Source organism: Oreochromis niloticus, linkage group LG23 (genome assembly GCF_001858045.2).
Source record: "Oreochromis niloticus isolate F11D_XX linkage group LG23, O_niloticus_UMD_NMBU, whole genome shotgun sequence".
In the NCBI taxonomy this organism is placed as follows: Eukaryota; Metazoa; Chordata; class Actinopteri; order Cichliformes; family Cichlidae; genus Oreochromis; species Oreochromis niloticus.
The window spans coordinates 7,096,205-7,113,746 of NC_031986.2; the positions used below are offsets into that span (position 1 = coordinate 7,096,205).

The 17,542-nt window shown below is 39.8% G+C and overlaps 1 protein-coding gene and 1 long non-coding RNA gene across 7 annotated transcripts in view; both read left to right on the top strand.

Moving 5' to 3' along the window:
- Positions 1-14,246, top strand: part of gckr (glucokinase (hexokinase 4) regulator) — a 36,930-nt gene extending 22,684 nt beyond the window's left edge. For 4 of the 6 annotated variants that reach the window (XM_025903093.1, XM_025903096.1, XM_025903099.1 and 1 more), the window contains 13 exons: positions 21-74; positions 245-339; positions 439-544; positions 662-780; positions 7,941-8,039; positions 8,159-8,256; positions 8,393-8,469; positions 10,197-10,293; positions 10,366-10,475; positions 12,106-12,189; positions 12,499-12,642; positions 12,941-13,075; positions 13,984-14,246. In XM_025903093.1, coding sequence (XP_025758878.1) covers positions 21-74; positions 245-339; positions 439-544; positions 662-780; positions 7,941-8,039; positions 8,159-8,256; positions 8,393-8,469; positions 10,197-10,293; positions 10,366-10,475; positions 12,106-12,189; positions 12,499-12,642; positions 12,941-13,075; positions 13,984-14,115 — 1,350 coding nt within the window. In that variant the 3' untranslated portion in view covers positions 14,116-14,246. The remainder of the gene's footprint in view (positions 1-20; positions 75-244; positions 340-438; positions 545-661; positions 781-7,940; positions 8,040-8,158; positions 8,257-8,392; positions 8,470-10,196; positions 10,294-10,365; positions 10,476-12,105; positions 12,190-12,498; positions 12,643-12,940; positions 13,076-13,983) is intronic. The other 2 variants (XM_025903095.1, XM_025903094.1) reach the window with 2 other exon arrangements.
- Positions 3,677-6,492, top strand: LOC109197060 (uncharacterized). The gene is made up of 5 exons (XR_002058365.2): positions 3,677-3,834; positions 4,467-4,545; positions 5,131-5,288; positions 5,655-5,741; positions 6,123-6,492. It is a non-coding gene; the product is annotated as an uncharacterized LOC109197060 (long non-coding RNA).
- Positions 14,247-17,542: the final 3,296 nt, after the last annotated feature.

Consider the following 17,542-nt stretch of genomic DNA (forward strand, 5'->3'; position numbering starts at 1 on the left):
CAGCATGTTGTTCTCTGCAGGTGTGTGAGGGAAAGAAGCGAGTCTTGTTCATTGGCATTTCCTGTGGACTGTCTGTAAGTCAGCCTCAGCTCTGAGGTCAGAGTTTGAATAGTGTATAGCAAATAAGGTTTACCTTGCTCATACCCGAGAAACAATTCAACCTGCAGGTAACTCGCGATCAACGTTTGAGTTTTGGTGTTCACAACTCTTTAACTTCTTGTGTGTGCGATTTCTGCCCCCATAGGCTCCGTTTGTGGCAGGGCAGCTGGATTTCTGCTTGCAGCACCCTGAAGTCTACATGCCTGTGCTGGTTGGCTTCAACCCTGCACATCAGGCCAGGTACAGGACTTTAAATATTTGCAATGAATGTATGATATGTGATAAGTTGTGAATAACTATCCATTTTGTCTTTGAAACAAACTGTCTTTATGTATGTAGAGATGAGCCCATACAAGACTGTACCTTCACGTTTCACAGTGTGGTACAAAGGATGCAAGAACTTGCAAAAAGCCAGAAGGCCTTCCTCATTAACCCAGCAGTTGGGGTACTTGTACCTTTTGAACTTGATGTCCTACACATTACGGTCGATGTGCATTTATATTCAAAAAAGTAAGTGAGCGGTGTGTTTATGATTGGCTGGTGACTGTGTGTGTCTGTTCAGCCAGAAGCCATCAGTGGGTCCTCCAGGATGAAGGGAGGCAGTGCAACTAAGATTCTCCTGGAAGTTGCCTTCTCTGCTGCTCATGCTGCCACTTTCTCCAACACACCTATCACATATAAGTAAGCTGGAAGACATATGTCATGTGTCATATGCCATGTAATGTCATGAACATGCTAACTCTGTGCATGTTGCTGTTGCAAGTGTGCCACAAGATTGGATAAAGGTACAGTGGTCCCTCGTTTATCTTGGGAGTTACGTTCTAAAAATAACCCACGATAGGTGAAATCCGCGATGTAGCCAACTTTATTTTTTACAATTATTATAGATGTTTTAAGGCTGTAAAACCCCTCACTACACACTTTATACACTTTTCTCAGACAGGCGTGAACATTTTCACACTTTTCTCTTTTGTTTAAACACCCTCAAAGTTCAAACCTTCCTGGAAAAATAAGTCCAGTATTATAGAATGAAACCAAAGTCACCCGCAGCTGCCTTTGACGCTGCAAAACGTTTTTGTTGTGTTTGTTGGGGAGAAAACTTACAAACATACAGTACAGCACTTCAGAGTCACACTGCTAGTGATCAAAGATTTATGTAAATTTGACAAGCTGAACGCATTTTGTACTGTACAGAAGACACGGCACGGAAGAGATTGATTGACAATGGTCTACAGCCAATCAGGACGCAGAACACAATGCACTGTCAAAAAAAAAAACAGCATGCAAAATTGCCCCCAAAAAATCAGCGAGGCCGCGAAAAGTGAACCGCGTTATAGCGAGGGACCACTGTATACCTACTTCAAAGTGGCCTACAAGTGAGGATTTAGATGACGGTGCCACTGGTTCATATATCACCAGCTACATATTAAAGCCTTCCTTAGGCCTCGGGGCGTGGGGATGAACTGCCGTGTTTCTCATCTGCTAGAAATTCCTGAGTCTGTGTCATTTGTTTGACAGTTTATGTTTATGGAGGTTTCCTGTGTTGCATAGAAATTCTACTAAATGAAACATTAGATTTCGATCAAATACACAGACCACATAAATAACATACAGCGTGTAAGCTTTAAGTGAGCATACATTTTGGACTACGTGTAAGCACTGGGTTTCAATATGTTTAGGCCTAGTCCATCTAGTGCAGCGTTTCCCAACCTTTTGGAGCCACGGCACATATTTCACAAAAATCACACAGCACACCACCAAACAAAAATGTCACAAAAAACATATTGATAATTTTTCCCCTCACACCAGGCATAGTGGAATTGGCTCAGTTTGTCCCCAGTATACCTTTTTTGCTTTCTTCTGATCACCACTCATGCTAGGGCCTTCATCTGGGTCGGAGTTTTCTCCTGGGCCCAGGTCAGACTGGCTACTTTTTCTTTTCAAATATTTATCTATTGCTATTATGTGCTGCATCGTCTCACTATTATGTAATTTCTTCTTCATCTTCTTCTGTTTTACTGTCAGGTGGCAACCCATTCATTTAGAGCAGGTAGTTGTACTGCCCTCTAGTGGAGGAGAATGTAATTGTTCTGCCCGTTATTCACGCCAGTCATTTAGAGTAGCGGTCCCGAACCCCCGGGCCAGAGACTGGTCCGTGAGTCGTTTGGTACCGGGCAGTTTGATACCGGGCCGTGAGAGTCGAGGCTCGGGTGTGAAATTTATGGTTTTCAGGGTTTTTAGCGGTTTTTATCGTTATTTTGTTATCGTTTTTATTGCTAACTTGGTTTCCCTAGGTCTTTTCCTGTGTGTTATGAATAAATCTTCTTTTTTTGTTAGCGCTACTGGTTTTATTTTGTTGTATTTGTCCGCGACACCTTAAAGGCCGGTCTGTGAAAATATTGTTGGACATAAACCGGTCGGTGGCGCAAAAACGGTTGGGGACGGCTGGCTTAGAGTACTAATCAGGTGGAACCAGATAATCTTCCACACCTATGTGCCGCGGCACAGTGGTTGGGAAACACTTCTCTAGTGGACTATCCATAAACACACACCTAGGTGTATAAATAAACACTAGTCCATCTAGTGGACTAAGCCAGTAGGTAGATTAGGCTTAGACACATGCCTAGTTGACTTATTTCTGTCACGACTGGGGCAGCAGTCGTGTGATGAATAAATGAGGACCCAAGATGCAGACGGTGATGGAGATGCGAGTGGAGGTTTATTTACAGTGCAAATAACAGAAGTGAGGGCAGGACTGAACATAAACCTAAACTGGGTGAAACTAACAAACAAACCTGGAACATAAGGTCAGCGGGAGAAACTCAGAGATGGCAGATGAGGACGACAGAACAGGGAGATGTAGCGAAACATAGGGAATGAACACAGACGACGCGACAAGGAGCACAGGCAGACACGCAGTATAAATACACACACCAGGTAATTAGGGAATGGCAGACAGGAGGGGACACAGCTGGAACTGATGGACCTAACGAGACACAAACCTACAAAGTAAAACAGGAACCTCACAGACTGTTTTACACAACCAACTGGGGACACGGACAGAACACAGAGGAGAGACACAGGTAGGGATGAAAGAAACACACAACTCAAACCCTATAAGAACAAATACAAAATCAGAATAAACTAGAAAAAGGATAATAATAAACTTAAAGTGCTGGGTCACCGACCCAGGACCATGACAATTTCCTGCTTAAATAAAAGGATAATTTTTGCTGTAAATTCAGCCTTTGGTGTCTCTTCACACTGTAAAAACGATAACTAGTAATTGTTGATTTGAGTAAAGTTTTCAAATTAAACTGACTTAGAAATAAAACTTTCCATTTACAACCTAAAATAGCTTGTCTGCCCAACAAATTTCTTCCATTGTTGTCCTAACTAAGATTTTCTAGCGAGCATAACAAAGATTATCAACTTTTGAGTAGATTTTTTGAGTCGAGTTGGGAACCGGTGGGAAACCCCGTAGGTGACTGGCACACGTCGTGGTCTGAATAAGTTTGAACTAGACCAAACGAGTCTGAGCAGACTGTGTGATAGTGGTTTGTCGACGTGTTCTGAACTGAAAAACTGCTAAGAAACTTTGAACAAACGTGGCCAAAATTGGATGAAAATTACAATTTTTCGACCATTACGGATTTTACCTGGTCTGAAGTTGGAGTGTATTATTTGACCATTTTTTGGACAGGTGCGGGAGCTGCCGGCCATTTGCCCTAGCAGGTAAGCTAACGACATCTGTTATTAGGATTTTCTACAAGCGCTAGGCTGCATCCTCCTGAGGACCCAGGAGGGTGGAACGAGTAAAGCACTGAAAAAAAGCCAAACAATAACATATTTAAGTCATCTAAGGGACTTAATCCCCAGCTAGCTATCGAAGCTGGTGGTAACAGACGTCTCCGAAAACGTAGAAGCATTTTTGCAAAAATGTGTTGTCTTAATAAACTGAGCAGATATTTGAAATTTACACAGCTACATTCTCGCCTGAAAATACCTTAAAAGTTTACTTTGTGACCCAGAAAGAGTAATAAGAGTAATATTAAAACTAAGTGGCTGCCGCCATTGTTTGAAACTAGAATCGGCTGGGCCGCGCTATGAATTCTGGCATAGGGTGGGCCACGAAGGATACACCTGACCCATCCTTCAAAGCTGTGGAAAGTATTGTATTGTTTTGAGAGCCTTTTTGTTGGTGGAGTATTGATTTTATGTACAATTCCACGGGTAGACGCGATCTGTACGGTCCGACTTTGCACATGCGCAGTAAGGATCGGGGAGTCCGATCCGTAACTTTTTTTTCTCGTTTTTTTTTCTACATTATATTGAAATGTTTCATTATTGCAAACATTTTCTCTCAGGCGGAGAGAGGTCGTGGAGTGTCAGCCTATGGTATCTGAGGTCCAGGAGAGATGACCTGCGCTGTTTTCCTCTGAGGAGGTAAGACTGTCCTAATTTATTTATAATTTAATTATTATTCAAATTGGGCATGATTTATACTTATATTGAAGCAGTACGGTATTTGCTGGGGTAATGCATTGGCCAACTTTATTATCTTGTGTTACCACTCCAGTCAAGGCCCTTGCCAGTGTTATATTGAAATCCTTACCCTGAACATTTCTGCCAGTACAAGAGTCCCCATGCTAAATCGAAATTGTGAAACAGAAAGGCAATCTCATAATTTTGACTTAGCATGTATTTTTTTTTCTTTTTGTGCTAGAAATAGGACTTCTATAGTCTGAGATTGTTAGGGAAAGAATACTAAGGCAGGTCACAGAATCTGATTGGTCACAGATTTTGGTGCAACTTAGAACATAATATGTATTTTCATATTGATACTGGGTTTTGTGGGGGGTGTTTCTATTCCTGTGCAAAAGACGTATTCATGAGAGATTTTTGAAGTAGGTAGGTTTTGCTGTTGATGACACAGTCAGGCATATAACATGGTGCAGACTGTCCAAGACAGCTACCCAGGAATTTTCTGTGTTGAATAAATGACAATATTTTGGTGAATGTATTGTTTAGATATCTGAAAATTTCATCGGATCACAAGCAAAGACCTCCTGGGGACCTTCAATGCATCCCTTGACAAAGTTGTGCCTGGCCTGCTGAAACTGTACTGGTCTAAGAAGGGAGCTCTTGGTGAGGAGATGGAAGACCTCCTGGATAAACTTGATGAACAGGTGAGTGAAGTGCTCCTTTATCTGACATTTTCAGAAGAGAGTATACTTTTCTCTTAACAGAAACTGAAAAAGATGTTGGCTTCAAACAAAACACATCAGTGGACATGTCAGTAAAAATGAATGTCATGAGTCATTGCTTTGTTCTTATTTGGCAGTATTTTATTTAATTTGTAAAACGAAAGTAAAATTGTTAACATGGTGGTGTTGTTGTTTTTTGGGGCGGGGGGGGGTTGTACGTTTTGCATGTTGCTGGGTCTGACCTGTGCTTTACTTTCATTACTATGAGAGTTCTGATTTTGCATTGTGTATAGTACACCATGTTACTTCACTAATTGAAATTCTTGTTTTCCACTGAATACTCTTTAGACATCCAACACTGTGTCCAACGGGCACTGAGAGGCCTGCCCATTTTCCTCAAGAGAAGATGCAACAGAGGTTTTCCTGAAGTGCTTAGTAAGTACAAAAAAGTAATGCAAGTAAAACTAATTGCTATGAGATGTTTTTAAAGGATGAGTTTATCCAAAATGGAAATGTACACTTTCTCAGTGCAGTCCAGATAATTTTATAGTGGGGATTGCAGTTGTCATAACTCTCACTCCTTTTTTTCTGCGAAGCAGCAGCTGGGCATTGTTAGTGGTTGTTCCATAGCAGAAAATATTTTTGTACAAAACTCACAAGGTGGCATTAATTAAAAGAAAATAAGCTTTTTCTTCTTAAAACCTCCATGGGTCAAACGACCAGCATGGTATAGAGGTTAAAGTTAAAATCTTTAGAAATTTGTTTTGTCTTTAGTTTTTCTTAGCTTTCAATAATTCATATTTTACTTTTCTTCAGGACACTGACATTTTGGAACCAGTGTTGAACGGTGCATCAGTTGCCATCCTCACCATCCTACAAGATGACGATGCTGATACGTCTGTGCGAGAACATGCAGTTGTGTTGGAAGGGGACATCGTGCTACATAACATTCCAGATCTCTCTACTGCCCTGGCACACCTCTTTGGCCTTCTGTATGCCCTCAACATTGATTATCCAAAGCAGATGAGTTTTACCTTTGAAGCAATTCAGGCCATCTTATTTTGGCCTGGTCGGACAATATGAAGGTGAAGTGGATAAATCATTATTCGAAATGTAAATTTTAGTCAGATGAATCTGTATTGTTGAGAATATATGGTGAAAATTTGTCTTGTAGTATTTTAAAAGATTTGTTATAGTGTTAGTTTCCTCTTCATTGATGGTAACATTTCTAATAACTTTTAACTTCCATAGTTCATCATAGTAAGCCTGTGTAAAATGTCAATGTCTGGGTGCATAGGCAATCGTTTGTAGCACTACCCTATTTAATGTGCAATAGTTATGTTCAGCTTTTACAAGACGGTCAGGGTGTGTGTGTGAATTATTAAGTTGCTGGACACTTTTCTTTTTTGGTTCTGGACTCTGGAATTTTAACGTCTCTGCTGGGGTGCTCAAAGCACCCAAAAGAAACTGGCAACACGTTTTTGTTTGTTTGTTATTTCTTTTCTTTCTTTCTTTTTGTTTTTTTTAACAGAAATTCACCCTACTACCCATGACATTCTGAAATGTACTGAAAAGACTTTTGAACAAAATAAATAAGCTTTTAGATAACATTGAATTGTGCTTTGTTTAATTCTATATCTATTTATTAAGTGTTTTTTCAAGTATAATAACAACATACATTTTCCTTTGTTTATATAGGTAAATTTTCAACTCACTGGAGTAAGAATTGTATCATTACTCAACAAGAATATCTGTGTTTGGTGAAGGCAGAAATACATGGCATTGAAACCAGAATTTCTTCGTTAGACTTCCAGGATTATCCTAATTAGGTGAACAAGAAGATCCAAGTTGGCAGAACTTGTAAATCTTAGTTGAGTCAACAACAGTTGGCAAAAGTTGAGAAAACTCAAAAATCTCTTGCATCATGTTGCCTTGAAATTTTAAGTTTTCTCAACATTTTCTTTTTTACAGTGCAGGCTCACCATCTGAGTCTGAAAATGTAGCCAAAATACCTTAAATGTATACATTTAAAATATCCACTAGGGGGGCGATCTGTGGATCCAAAAAGACTTCATTTTTTCAAGTATTAGAGGATACAATTATAACCTATGATCCCTATTAGGGTCACGTCTTATGAATGGAAAATACACATAAATATAGAAGAGCTTTTGATATATAGATTTGTTTAATTACATATAAGAGCTTTGTCACAGTTTAGTAAATCAGATCATTTTTGATTGATTGATACTGATTGGAAGACTATATAAGACCAGCTAAACCAAAATAGTTTCATAATAAAAAGACAGAATGTACAGTTACTTCTGGGTCTCCATCATAACCACACTTTACTCACAATAACTCACATTGTGTGCTTGTCAGTTGCATGTATCAATTCAGTATCTGCTCATGTTCTCATAACCCACCATAAATGTATTGAACTGTCCTTGAAGCTGAGATCACGAGCAAGTTGAGAATAAGCAGAAAAGCTGTTATGTGTATTGGAGGACACCACAGCGTGTTTTATTGGGTTTTGCTGACCTCTAGAGGTCATTACAGAAAAGAGAATCTGTTTGGCATGATGATAGACGCAGAAAATTCTGCGCTCTGTGCTTTGTTTTTGTGTCTGTTCAATAGTGGCGTTCTGGAGCACATGAAAGCATATGAGAGAACTCTGGATGTCACGTACTCTCAGACTGATGGCATCACTACTCTGGTGGAGGCAGCGGGACAGAGGTAGAACATTTCATCCGACACCTTCAACTGACGCCTCGAAATTCACTGACAAAAAAAACGGAGTATGTTGATTTATAGCAGCACACTGGTTCTAGCTGTTAAGTCTGGCTGTGTTTCAGTTTGCGGTGCAGCAGGCACGTGTATTACCTGGGCTGGGGTTCGCTGGCTTTGCTGGGCCTCATTGATGCCAGTGAGTGTACCCCCACATTTGGTGCAGGTAAGTGCAGTGCAATGTCCTCATTAGGAGCCAAACTACACTGCCATAAAGAAAATGTCTTTGTTTCTTTTTGTTTCGCATCGCAACTAGTGATGAAAACTATGTGTGTGTGTGTGTGTGTGTGTGTGTGGCACAGACTATGAAGATGTTCGAGGCTTCATCAGCGGAGGATACAGAGAGCTGAATAACAATGACGGCCCCTTAACTTCACTGGTGTGTGAAAGAAAACAATGTAATAACATCTATTTAGACAAAAGATAAACGATTAAGTAATTACTGCATCAAATCTTTCATTTCACACAATGATCAGTAAATTCACAGTGAAGTGCACAGATTCTTTTTCTACAGAAATCCTGCCACTACCAGCTGACTGCAAGCATGGAGATTTCTGTTCTAACATGTCTGTGGGTTTGAAACAAGGCCACACAAAGTAATAACATGTCTGAAATCCTGTAAAATCCAATTAACATTAACATCCAGGTCTTGTTGTGCACCTTGTAATGACACATCTGTCTCTGCAGAGTGTGACTTAAACTAGAGCAGGATTAGAGTAAAATACACGCTGCTGTATCTGCTCAATGTTCCTTAATCTTTTTTTTTTTTTAATTATACTGCTTGTTGGTGTTAATTAGATTTTCGTATCAGTGTCGGTAGGACTTACAGGGCACTCTATCAGTCATTTAGACATAAAATTACATGTTCGCTCCAGCATTCACCTGTTTCAGGGTAGGGATTATATGAATGTTGAACAGAACCATATCTAGGTCCCCAGTTAGGATTCATTCTACATAGATTAGCTGACTAAAATACAACCACTTCTTTGTGTCCCCCTCGGAGTAGGATGAAAATAATGGAAAAAAATGAGCAAGATTAATGTAGAAAACAGAAAAATAACATATTTATTAAAGCATTACAGCTAGCAAGCGCATGTTGAGGTGCCTATTGCCACAAATTTAGCTAGCAGGTAGTACAAAGGGCTATTGTCACTGACTAGTTTTGACTTACTCTTGATTTCCTAGCATCCCAGCCTCAGCGGATCCCCAGGTAGTATTTCGTCTTACAAGACCGAACTTGTGGCTCCAGATGTTTTTCTACTGACATTTATGACCAAGTCACCAAGTCATAAATGTGTATTAGCAAAATAATCTGAATACAAGGAACGTAGCCAAACTTAGCCTGCATCATCTGACATCCTTCTACACATTTAACTGGTAAATGTGATATAGCATACTGCTACAGTTTTGCAAACTGTGTGAATCATTAAGTCTTATTAAAGGACCCAAAATCCAAGATACAGGAGGCAAGGAGGCAGTCTAAGAGAACAAAAGTTGAATTCAATTTATTTTATTTCAGTTTAAAGGGCCAAATCACAAAAACAGTCACCTCAGGGTGGTTTATATTGTAAGGTAAAGACCCTACACTAATACAGAGAAAAACCCGAAATGAGGGAAAAGGGAGGAAGTCAAATTTCCTTAAATAGATAAAGATTAACCTTGAACAAATAAATACTAAGACATGACAGTGACAGACATGGATAACACAGAGAGAACCAAAAACTAGAATACATACTAAAATCATAAAAAAGATTCAAAGTCTCTACAAACAAAAACCCCCCAAAGTTCTCTGAAGTGTAAAAACAGTAAAACTGAAACTCAAATATTAACTAAGAATACAAACCCCCCAAAACAGTGGAACCATGGCACGCCTCGGTGAACAGCTTTCCACAGCTGTTATTGCTGCACGCCACTTTGCAACCCACCTCCAGCCCAGCTCCACATCTTTTGTCATCGTTGCCCGTTCTATTCTGTGCTGAGGTCACGCTGCCCTTTGCTTTCCTTATAAACACGTGACAGAGCAGAGAGATGCTAATATCAGTCTTCTTCTTCTTCAGTGGTCCTGGCTATACCATAGTTTTGTCTGAAACTATGTCTTTCCTGTAGGGCCCCAAGTTCTCCATAGCACATGAGGACTTCCTACATCTGATCCTGCCGTGTCTTACTGATAAGGACACTGTGCTGCTAATCTACACGCACCCCGGTGAGACGGTGCTTTGTTTGTAACTTGGATTTTTTCCGGAGCAGCAAGTGTTTTGACAGCCTCTCTCCACAGATGATGCCACTGAAGTGGGGAACATGGCCCGCAGAGTGAGAGAAAAGACGCCCAACCTCCATGCTGTTTATCACCAGGCTGATGGAGACACAGCAGCTTCTTTACAACAAGTAGGTGTCTGAAGTTTTGGAACTGCAATATTATGGTCTGATCTTTATGGAGTCACAATTAGAGACAGAAAGGATCTAGCTAAACTAATAACACACAAACTACACTATTATTCTCAATGCTAAACATAAAGCTTTCACATGTTCAGCCCAAACTAAGTGTCATTTTAAAAATTAAGCTCTGTTTTTCATTTTGGCAGTGACTTGACAATCACTCAACCTACAGTGAGGTCAAGTGTTCACACGTTAGTCTTGAATCTTGTTTCACACACAGTGCTGACTGAGGGATTTTACAAACATGCACACTGCTGTGCACACTGCATGTATGAACACCTGTTCAAGGTTTAACTGCATTGCTTTGACATTAGGCATGAGCCAAGATGTTGTAAGACCTTCTTTAGCATAACAACCTCCATCACATTTCTGCTTATGTAGCAGACCTACAAAACTATTTCAGTTCATCAGTATTTTGGCATTTAAAAATATGAATTTTCTTCTTTCATTAACCATTTTGTTTCAAGTTATTGACTGCTGCACTCAAAGTCCTCTTTAAACTATGTTTACAGACTGTCAAATCAGTTGTTCCCTTAGTAATTGCAGGTTTTCCATGCCCTGAGGTATCACAACAAATTTTTTCTCATCTGTCAACGGAACAACATCCCAAAGTGCTCTATTGCAAACTTGGGATGTGCCAGTGCCAGTTGTTGTTAGAGGCATTATGTGTTCAGGTTCTCTTTCCTTTCCATTTCCAATTTGGGAACATCTGAGGAACACCTGGATGAAATTTCAGTACATCTCTACACTTTGATCTCAAACCTGTACTTTAACCTTGAATGTCTCAGGAGTTCCTTGAGGGAATGTTTTGGAGGCTTTAGACAAATACAGCTGTGGTCAGAGGTTTACATCCACTCATCATGTTCATGGATGTCATGGTCCTTTTAGCCTTTTAATGATTTATTTTAAATGTTCTTTTTCCTGGGCAGAATGATTGCACAGCATACATCTTTGATGAAAAAGCAAAGACAAGAACTGAGTCAAAAGTATACACATGAGCTTAAATATCAACATACATTCACTTAAATATTTTAACAGCTGCTGCCGAAGGTTCTAAAGTGTCTTTCAACTTGACAAGACCAAGGCCTATCAACTTCTCGTTAGTGATCATGATGGACTACAACTGGTAGTTTCTCTTTCCCGGTGTAAAAAAGATTAGTTTAACAGCACTAATCTGCTGTGCTTAAAGTCAGATCTGTGGTAGTAAATCTACCAGTTTAAATGAACTCTATGAATTCTGCCAGGAAGACTGATCAAATATTAAGCCCGAATCGTGCCAGAAGCTTGCTGATGGTTACTGGTCGTGGTTCAGCTTACTGTGGGACATTAGTGGGTTTGTATTGTATACAAACGTCTAAGTTCTTCCAGCCTGAACCATGAGTGATCATGAATGTGTCTGGGTATAGTGTAGTCAGATGGTGTCTGGCTATAATTGTGACTTATATGAAGATCAGATAACATATTAGCATTAACTGATACAAAAATCAAGGTTCACAAACCTTTATAGCAACTGTACTTGGGTATTAATGTGGGTATTAATGGTGTATTAGCCAGCTATTGATTTATCTTTTCTTTGCAGGATGACATCAAAAAACTGTGTTTATCTACCCTAAAGATAACTTGGCCTCGAGAAGCACTTGCTTCAGGGACCTTGCAGCATATGGTAGAGTATACACACACACTTTGACACACATTAGCCCAACAACTCACTGAAGCATGAGAAATAATATAATGTTAAATGCTCTGCCATTATTGTTCTGCCACCTTCTTTCCTTAGAGATGTTTGCACCCATATAAAGAGATAAATGCAGTGGATGGAGGGAGTGTAAAAAAAACTCATCTTTATTGATTCTCAATTTTTCGTGCTTCTGTAGATCTTATTATGGATGGCAGGTTATTTTCTTTAATGTTTCCTCTCACTGTGGTTTTTATAAATGCAGGAGAAGGAAAATCAATAACTTTTCTGTGTCAGCAGCGGGAGCTGTCCACCAAGCTGGTGCTGAACGCTGTGAGCACTGGAGCTCACGTCTTAAAGGGGAAGATATACCAGAACCACATGATTGACCTGCAGGTCACCAATACTAAACTGTACCGCAGGGCCACGCGTTTACTCCAGGTACTGTGATGTAAAACGCTAACAAAGCTTAAACACTGCATTACAGGGTGTACTGTTTGTGGTCCGTCCTTTTCATCATTATTGACTATTTTCACAATATGCCTTTTTTTTAGTCTTATACCATAACTAGTAACCAATAAACAACATGATGGGAACCCACAGGGCAAAGTGTTTTTGTTTTTTTTAATAAGTCCGTCTTCTTACTTTTCTTCCTGTTTATGTGCAGCACATTCAGCAAAGAAGATTCTAACTTACTAGAACTTAGAGGTAAATTAAGGCTAAATCATTCTATTTTCAGAAGCTTTCTGCATGTCCAGAGGAAAACTGTGAGGAAGCTCTTTTAAAGGCAATCTACCGAGTAGACATGCTGACAGTGGAGATGACATCCTCTGACATCACCACACACACGTGCTTTGCCAGAAACAGCACCAAGGTAAAGAGATGGTGTGCATGTTGCTGACAGATCCGTACCAGAAACCCGATTTAAAAAAGGTTTCTTCCTGTCATTACCTCTTTCAGTTATGGGTAAGTGCTTTAAAAAGCTTTACAGACATATGTTGAAACACATTTTAGAATTTAAAAATAACCGTTTTTTTAAAATAATAATATTATTTTGACACTCGTGAAATTAGCCTATAGCTGTGAAAACTACTATATTGCTGTTCATGTGTTCTGTGTAATATGTTGGAGGTTTTTATCAAAGTCCTTATAATGAAGAGGATCTCAGGATGAGGGAAGGCATTCGTCGCAATTTGTTGCTTCGCTATATGTTCAGCCTGTGATAGTTTTCTCTTGGGATTACATCGCATTCATTTTTACTCATTTTACTCCATTTCAGAGGGGAAGTGCCAACTGCTGTGGCACTCCTCATCTCGCTGCTTGATTTTGCTCGTCGTCAGATTGTCCATTTATCCAAAAATGCTTGTGACATAGAAGAAAGTTTAGAAGTTAACTTCTTCTTCCCCTCACCCCCAACCAATCACAGCTGATTGCTGCCCCTTCCTGTGTCTGGTTCTGCTGGAAGTTTCTTCCTGTTAAAAGGGAGTTTTTCCTTCCCACTGTCGCTGAGTGCTTGCTCATAGGGGTTTTGTCTGACTGTTGTTGTTTTCTCTGTGTTATTGTAGGGTATTTAACTGATAATATAAAGCGCTTTATATTGTTGTTGTGATTTAGCAGTATATAAATAAAAGTGAATTAAACTGAGTAAATGACTTTATGTAGAATGACCCACATGATTGAAAAAATCTGGTTTCTGGTATGGATTGGGTCATCACATAAAGAGCTGAATGACTGAAGAGAGAGGAACTAAACGGCTGTATCATGTTGTCTCCCTCTTTTTAGGTGGTCCCTCTGGCTTTGGTCATTTTACTTACCAGTTGGTCACTCATGGAGGCGGAGTCACATTTGAAGCAGCAGCCAATTGTTAGGGAAGCTGTGGCTCAGTGGATGTGGGAACTGAGGCCGTTAAGCTAAAATCTTACATACAAAGCACACAGATGCTATTTGAGCACTTTTATCTCACTCCTAAATGAACATACTTCTATTCTAATTTAATATGATTGAAATAAAATAAGTAAATAAATAAAAAGCTAATGAAAGTTTCAGCCTTTTTGACTCAAATTCATTAAAATATGTTAGAAAGCCTGACACTCCATGTTCTGTAACCGTTTTCTGGAGTTTAAAGGCTCAGCAGGATCTGTCCGTGTGATGTAAGTCAACCTCAATCCCTCTTTTGCTCAACTCACTCACAGGTAGGGGATTAGTGTGATGTATGTGTGAGTATCTTGAGAGAGAGGTTGAACAGCTTTGGAACTCCACTGGAGGAGAGCCAAACACAGCGTGGAAGCCCAGAGAGAAGGCAGTCCCAAGAAGATGAAGTGCACATCAGGTCTGGATCAGAAAGCATTAGGACACAACTCTCAGCATTTCTGTTTGCCACCTATAAAATCACTGTGATTTTACTTCATAAACCATTTATTACTTAAACTGCTGACTGTTTGATTTTGTAGCATGATGTTAAGATCTTTGCACTCTATTATGTGTAAGACTAAAGCCGGGAAGTGATTAGCTTAGCTTAAATCCATATGGAAAAGATATATATAAATCTTTAAAGTTTGTATCTGTCTTGTGTGAAACTTGTATGAAAACCATACAAGAGTGAAAACAGATATAAGATCCCTTGAAAAATTATACAAATGAAACTTGTATGTTTTGGATACTTACTAAAACAATATATGAAAGTAATGAGAAAGTGGCCACTTTCATGATTAAATCATATAAGCCTTATGATTCACTATATGAAGTAGGCCACATCTTATGCAAGTCTTTTATAAGTTTTTTCTATTTCTTTTCTATATGGGAAAACCTGAAAGTAGAAGGAAACATCTTGTTCTCTCTCATTTCTTTTGTTTTGATCTATACACAGAAACAAATTTGTTACACAATCAAAGTGTCTAATTGTCTCTAAAGGGCTACTAGTGGGAGTTCCTTTCAGCTGTAGCTTTTGAGTTTATAGGCGTTTAGCCATGCTAGCTGTTTCTTTCTGGTTAGATGCCATGCTAACCTAAGCTAATCACCATGTAACCATGGACTTATTAATGTAAGTTTGCATTTCAATACTCTAAAGCTGGGCATTTTAACATGGGGGTCTGTGGGTATAACTCACTTTTGGAGCAAGCTTCAAGTGGCCATTAGAGGAACTGACATTTCATTGCTTTTAACACTCATTTACAGATGAGGACAGAATTATTAAACATGTCAGGGCCTTGTGCTGGCCAGTCAGTCACATTCATAGGTCTTCTGGGGGCAGTTCTTCACCGCAAGATCTGATATCTCCGTGTTGGCGTTGTTCCAACATCATAATAACGATAGTCCCGGATCAACATCGCAACTAACCAGTATGTCTGAGCATTCAACTATCTTTAGTCAAGAAGTTAGCTAATGCTATTAAAAAGTATCATTAGCAAACCAACTTTAGTAACCTAAATTTGGCTAAGAGGAAACCAAACTTGATAATATATTTATTATATCAATAAAATTAATAAAGAAAAAACTTCAAATTCTTACCATTTGTCTGACAGGAAAGTTTTATATAAAGAAGGGTGTTTTTCTTCTTTTTTTACCCACATTGCAAAGCTATGACAACATGATTGGTCATGATTGTTGATCCTGGAACGAGGTTAACACACCAAAACAGGCATGTTAGATACACTGTTCTTCACCAGAAGCAACATATGTTTTGGGTTATGGTCATGTTGGGGAAAAAAAGTGATGACCCATACATAGTTTTGCTGCTGACTGCTAGAGGTTTTTTTTAAAAATCTTCACATATCCTTTCTCCTTCATGATTCCTTCCACCTTGACAAGATTCCCAGTTCCGGACACACTGAAGGATCCCAACATCATAATACTCTCACCACTGTGTTTCACTGTGGGCATTGTGGTGTTATTGGGTTGTACAGCACGAAACTACTAAGTGCCTGCTGGACACGTGGCGATTGGTTGATCAAATGAATGCTGGTATTTTCTGGAGAGAAGCACAGAAGCTTGTCGATGTGGACTTCGCACTCCTGGGCTCCACTCAACAAGAACTTACGAGAGGCAGCGAGGACTGGACTATGAATAAGCGCCAAGAAGCTAGATACTTCGTGTGGGTTATACTTGCATTTGATTACCAGTCATGATCAGACAGCAACAAGTTAAAGAAGTTAAAAATTTTCCTACCTGGGCAGCATTATCTCAAACGACGGTGTCTCCGATCGAGATGTCTGCTCCAGGATTGGCATGGCGTCTGGAGTTCCCTGACAGTTACAGCCTATCTGGAACTCGACTTTACTGAACACGCCGATCAAGATTCATCTGTTCAACTCCATCGTCACTCCAACCGCCCTCTAGGTTAGCGAGACATGGCAATCAACAAATGCAACAATCCGTCAGCTGAACGTGCTCCAACAATGTGGCCTCCGGCGAATATTGAAAATTCTTATACTGGGACCGGATAATGAACAAAGAGGTGCTGCAAAGAGCAGGCATTCTTCCCCTAGCCGATATTGTTGCTCAATGTTGATTTCGGTTTGCAGGACACTTCCTTTGCCTACTCCTTCACTGGCCACCCAAAGTCGCCATGACATGGTTTCCACGTAGAGGGAAACGCAAAAGAGGAGGTCCTAACACCACCTGGTGCCGGACCATAATAGACGATCTGGAGCATGCCAGCGTTAACTTTGATGAAGCCGAAGCAATAGCCACTGATCGCCAACGATGGAAATCAATAGCTGGCATTGGCGCTTCATGATGTAGGAGAAACTAAAGACTAAAGAAAAAAAACCTCTCCCATCTTTCTTTAAACATAATCGGTGTCTCTATGACCAAAGAGCTTTAGTTTTATTTCATCTGACTAATAGACGTACTTCCACGATACATGCTTGCATAACTGACTTGGAGTTTCAGCTCCATCAAACACTGCCGAGTTACTGAAATGTGTCCAGATTATTATAAAACATTTTGAGAATTACCATTCAGTGAATTTATTTTATTTCTGTCAGTATCATTACATTCATATAATCATTTGCTCTAAATACATGATGTCACTTAGTGATGCTTAAGATTAGTGGACAGACGGACAGACCAATAACAGCATAGGCACACACACCTTCTTGGTACCACAAATAGGAGGCTTTTGTCAAACTAAGCAGTAAGAGATAAGTGCCTCATTCTCACTGTCCTGAGCACACACTGACTGTGTGCAGAGTGTGCCTGCTCTAAAATACAGTTGAAGAGTAAGCCTGAAGCCTTTAACAGCAGCTTCGACTCATTCCAGCTTGTTTAACAGGCGTTGTGAGTCGAATGGAGAGCCACTAACTTAAGTGATCTCTTCCTCTGTTTGTGTCGATCATCCTCT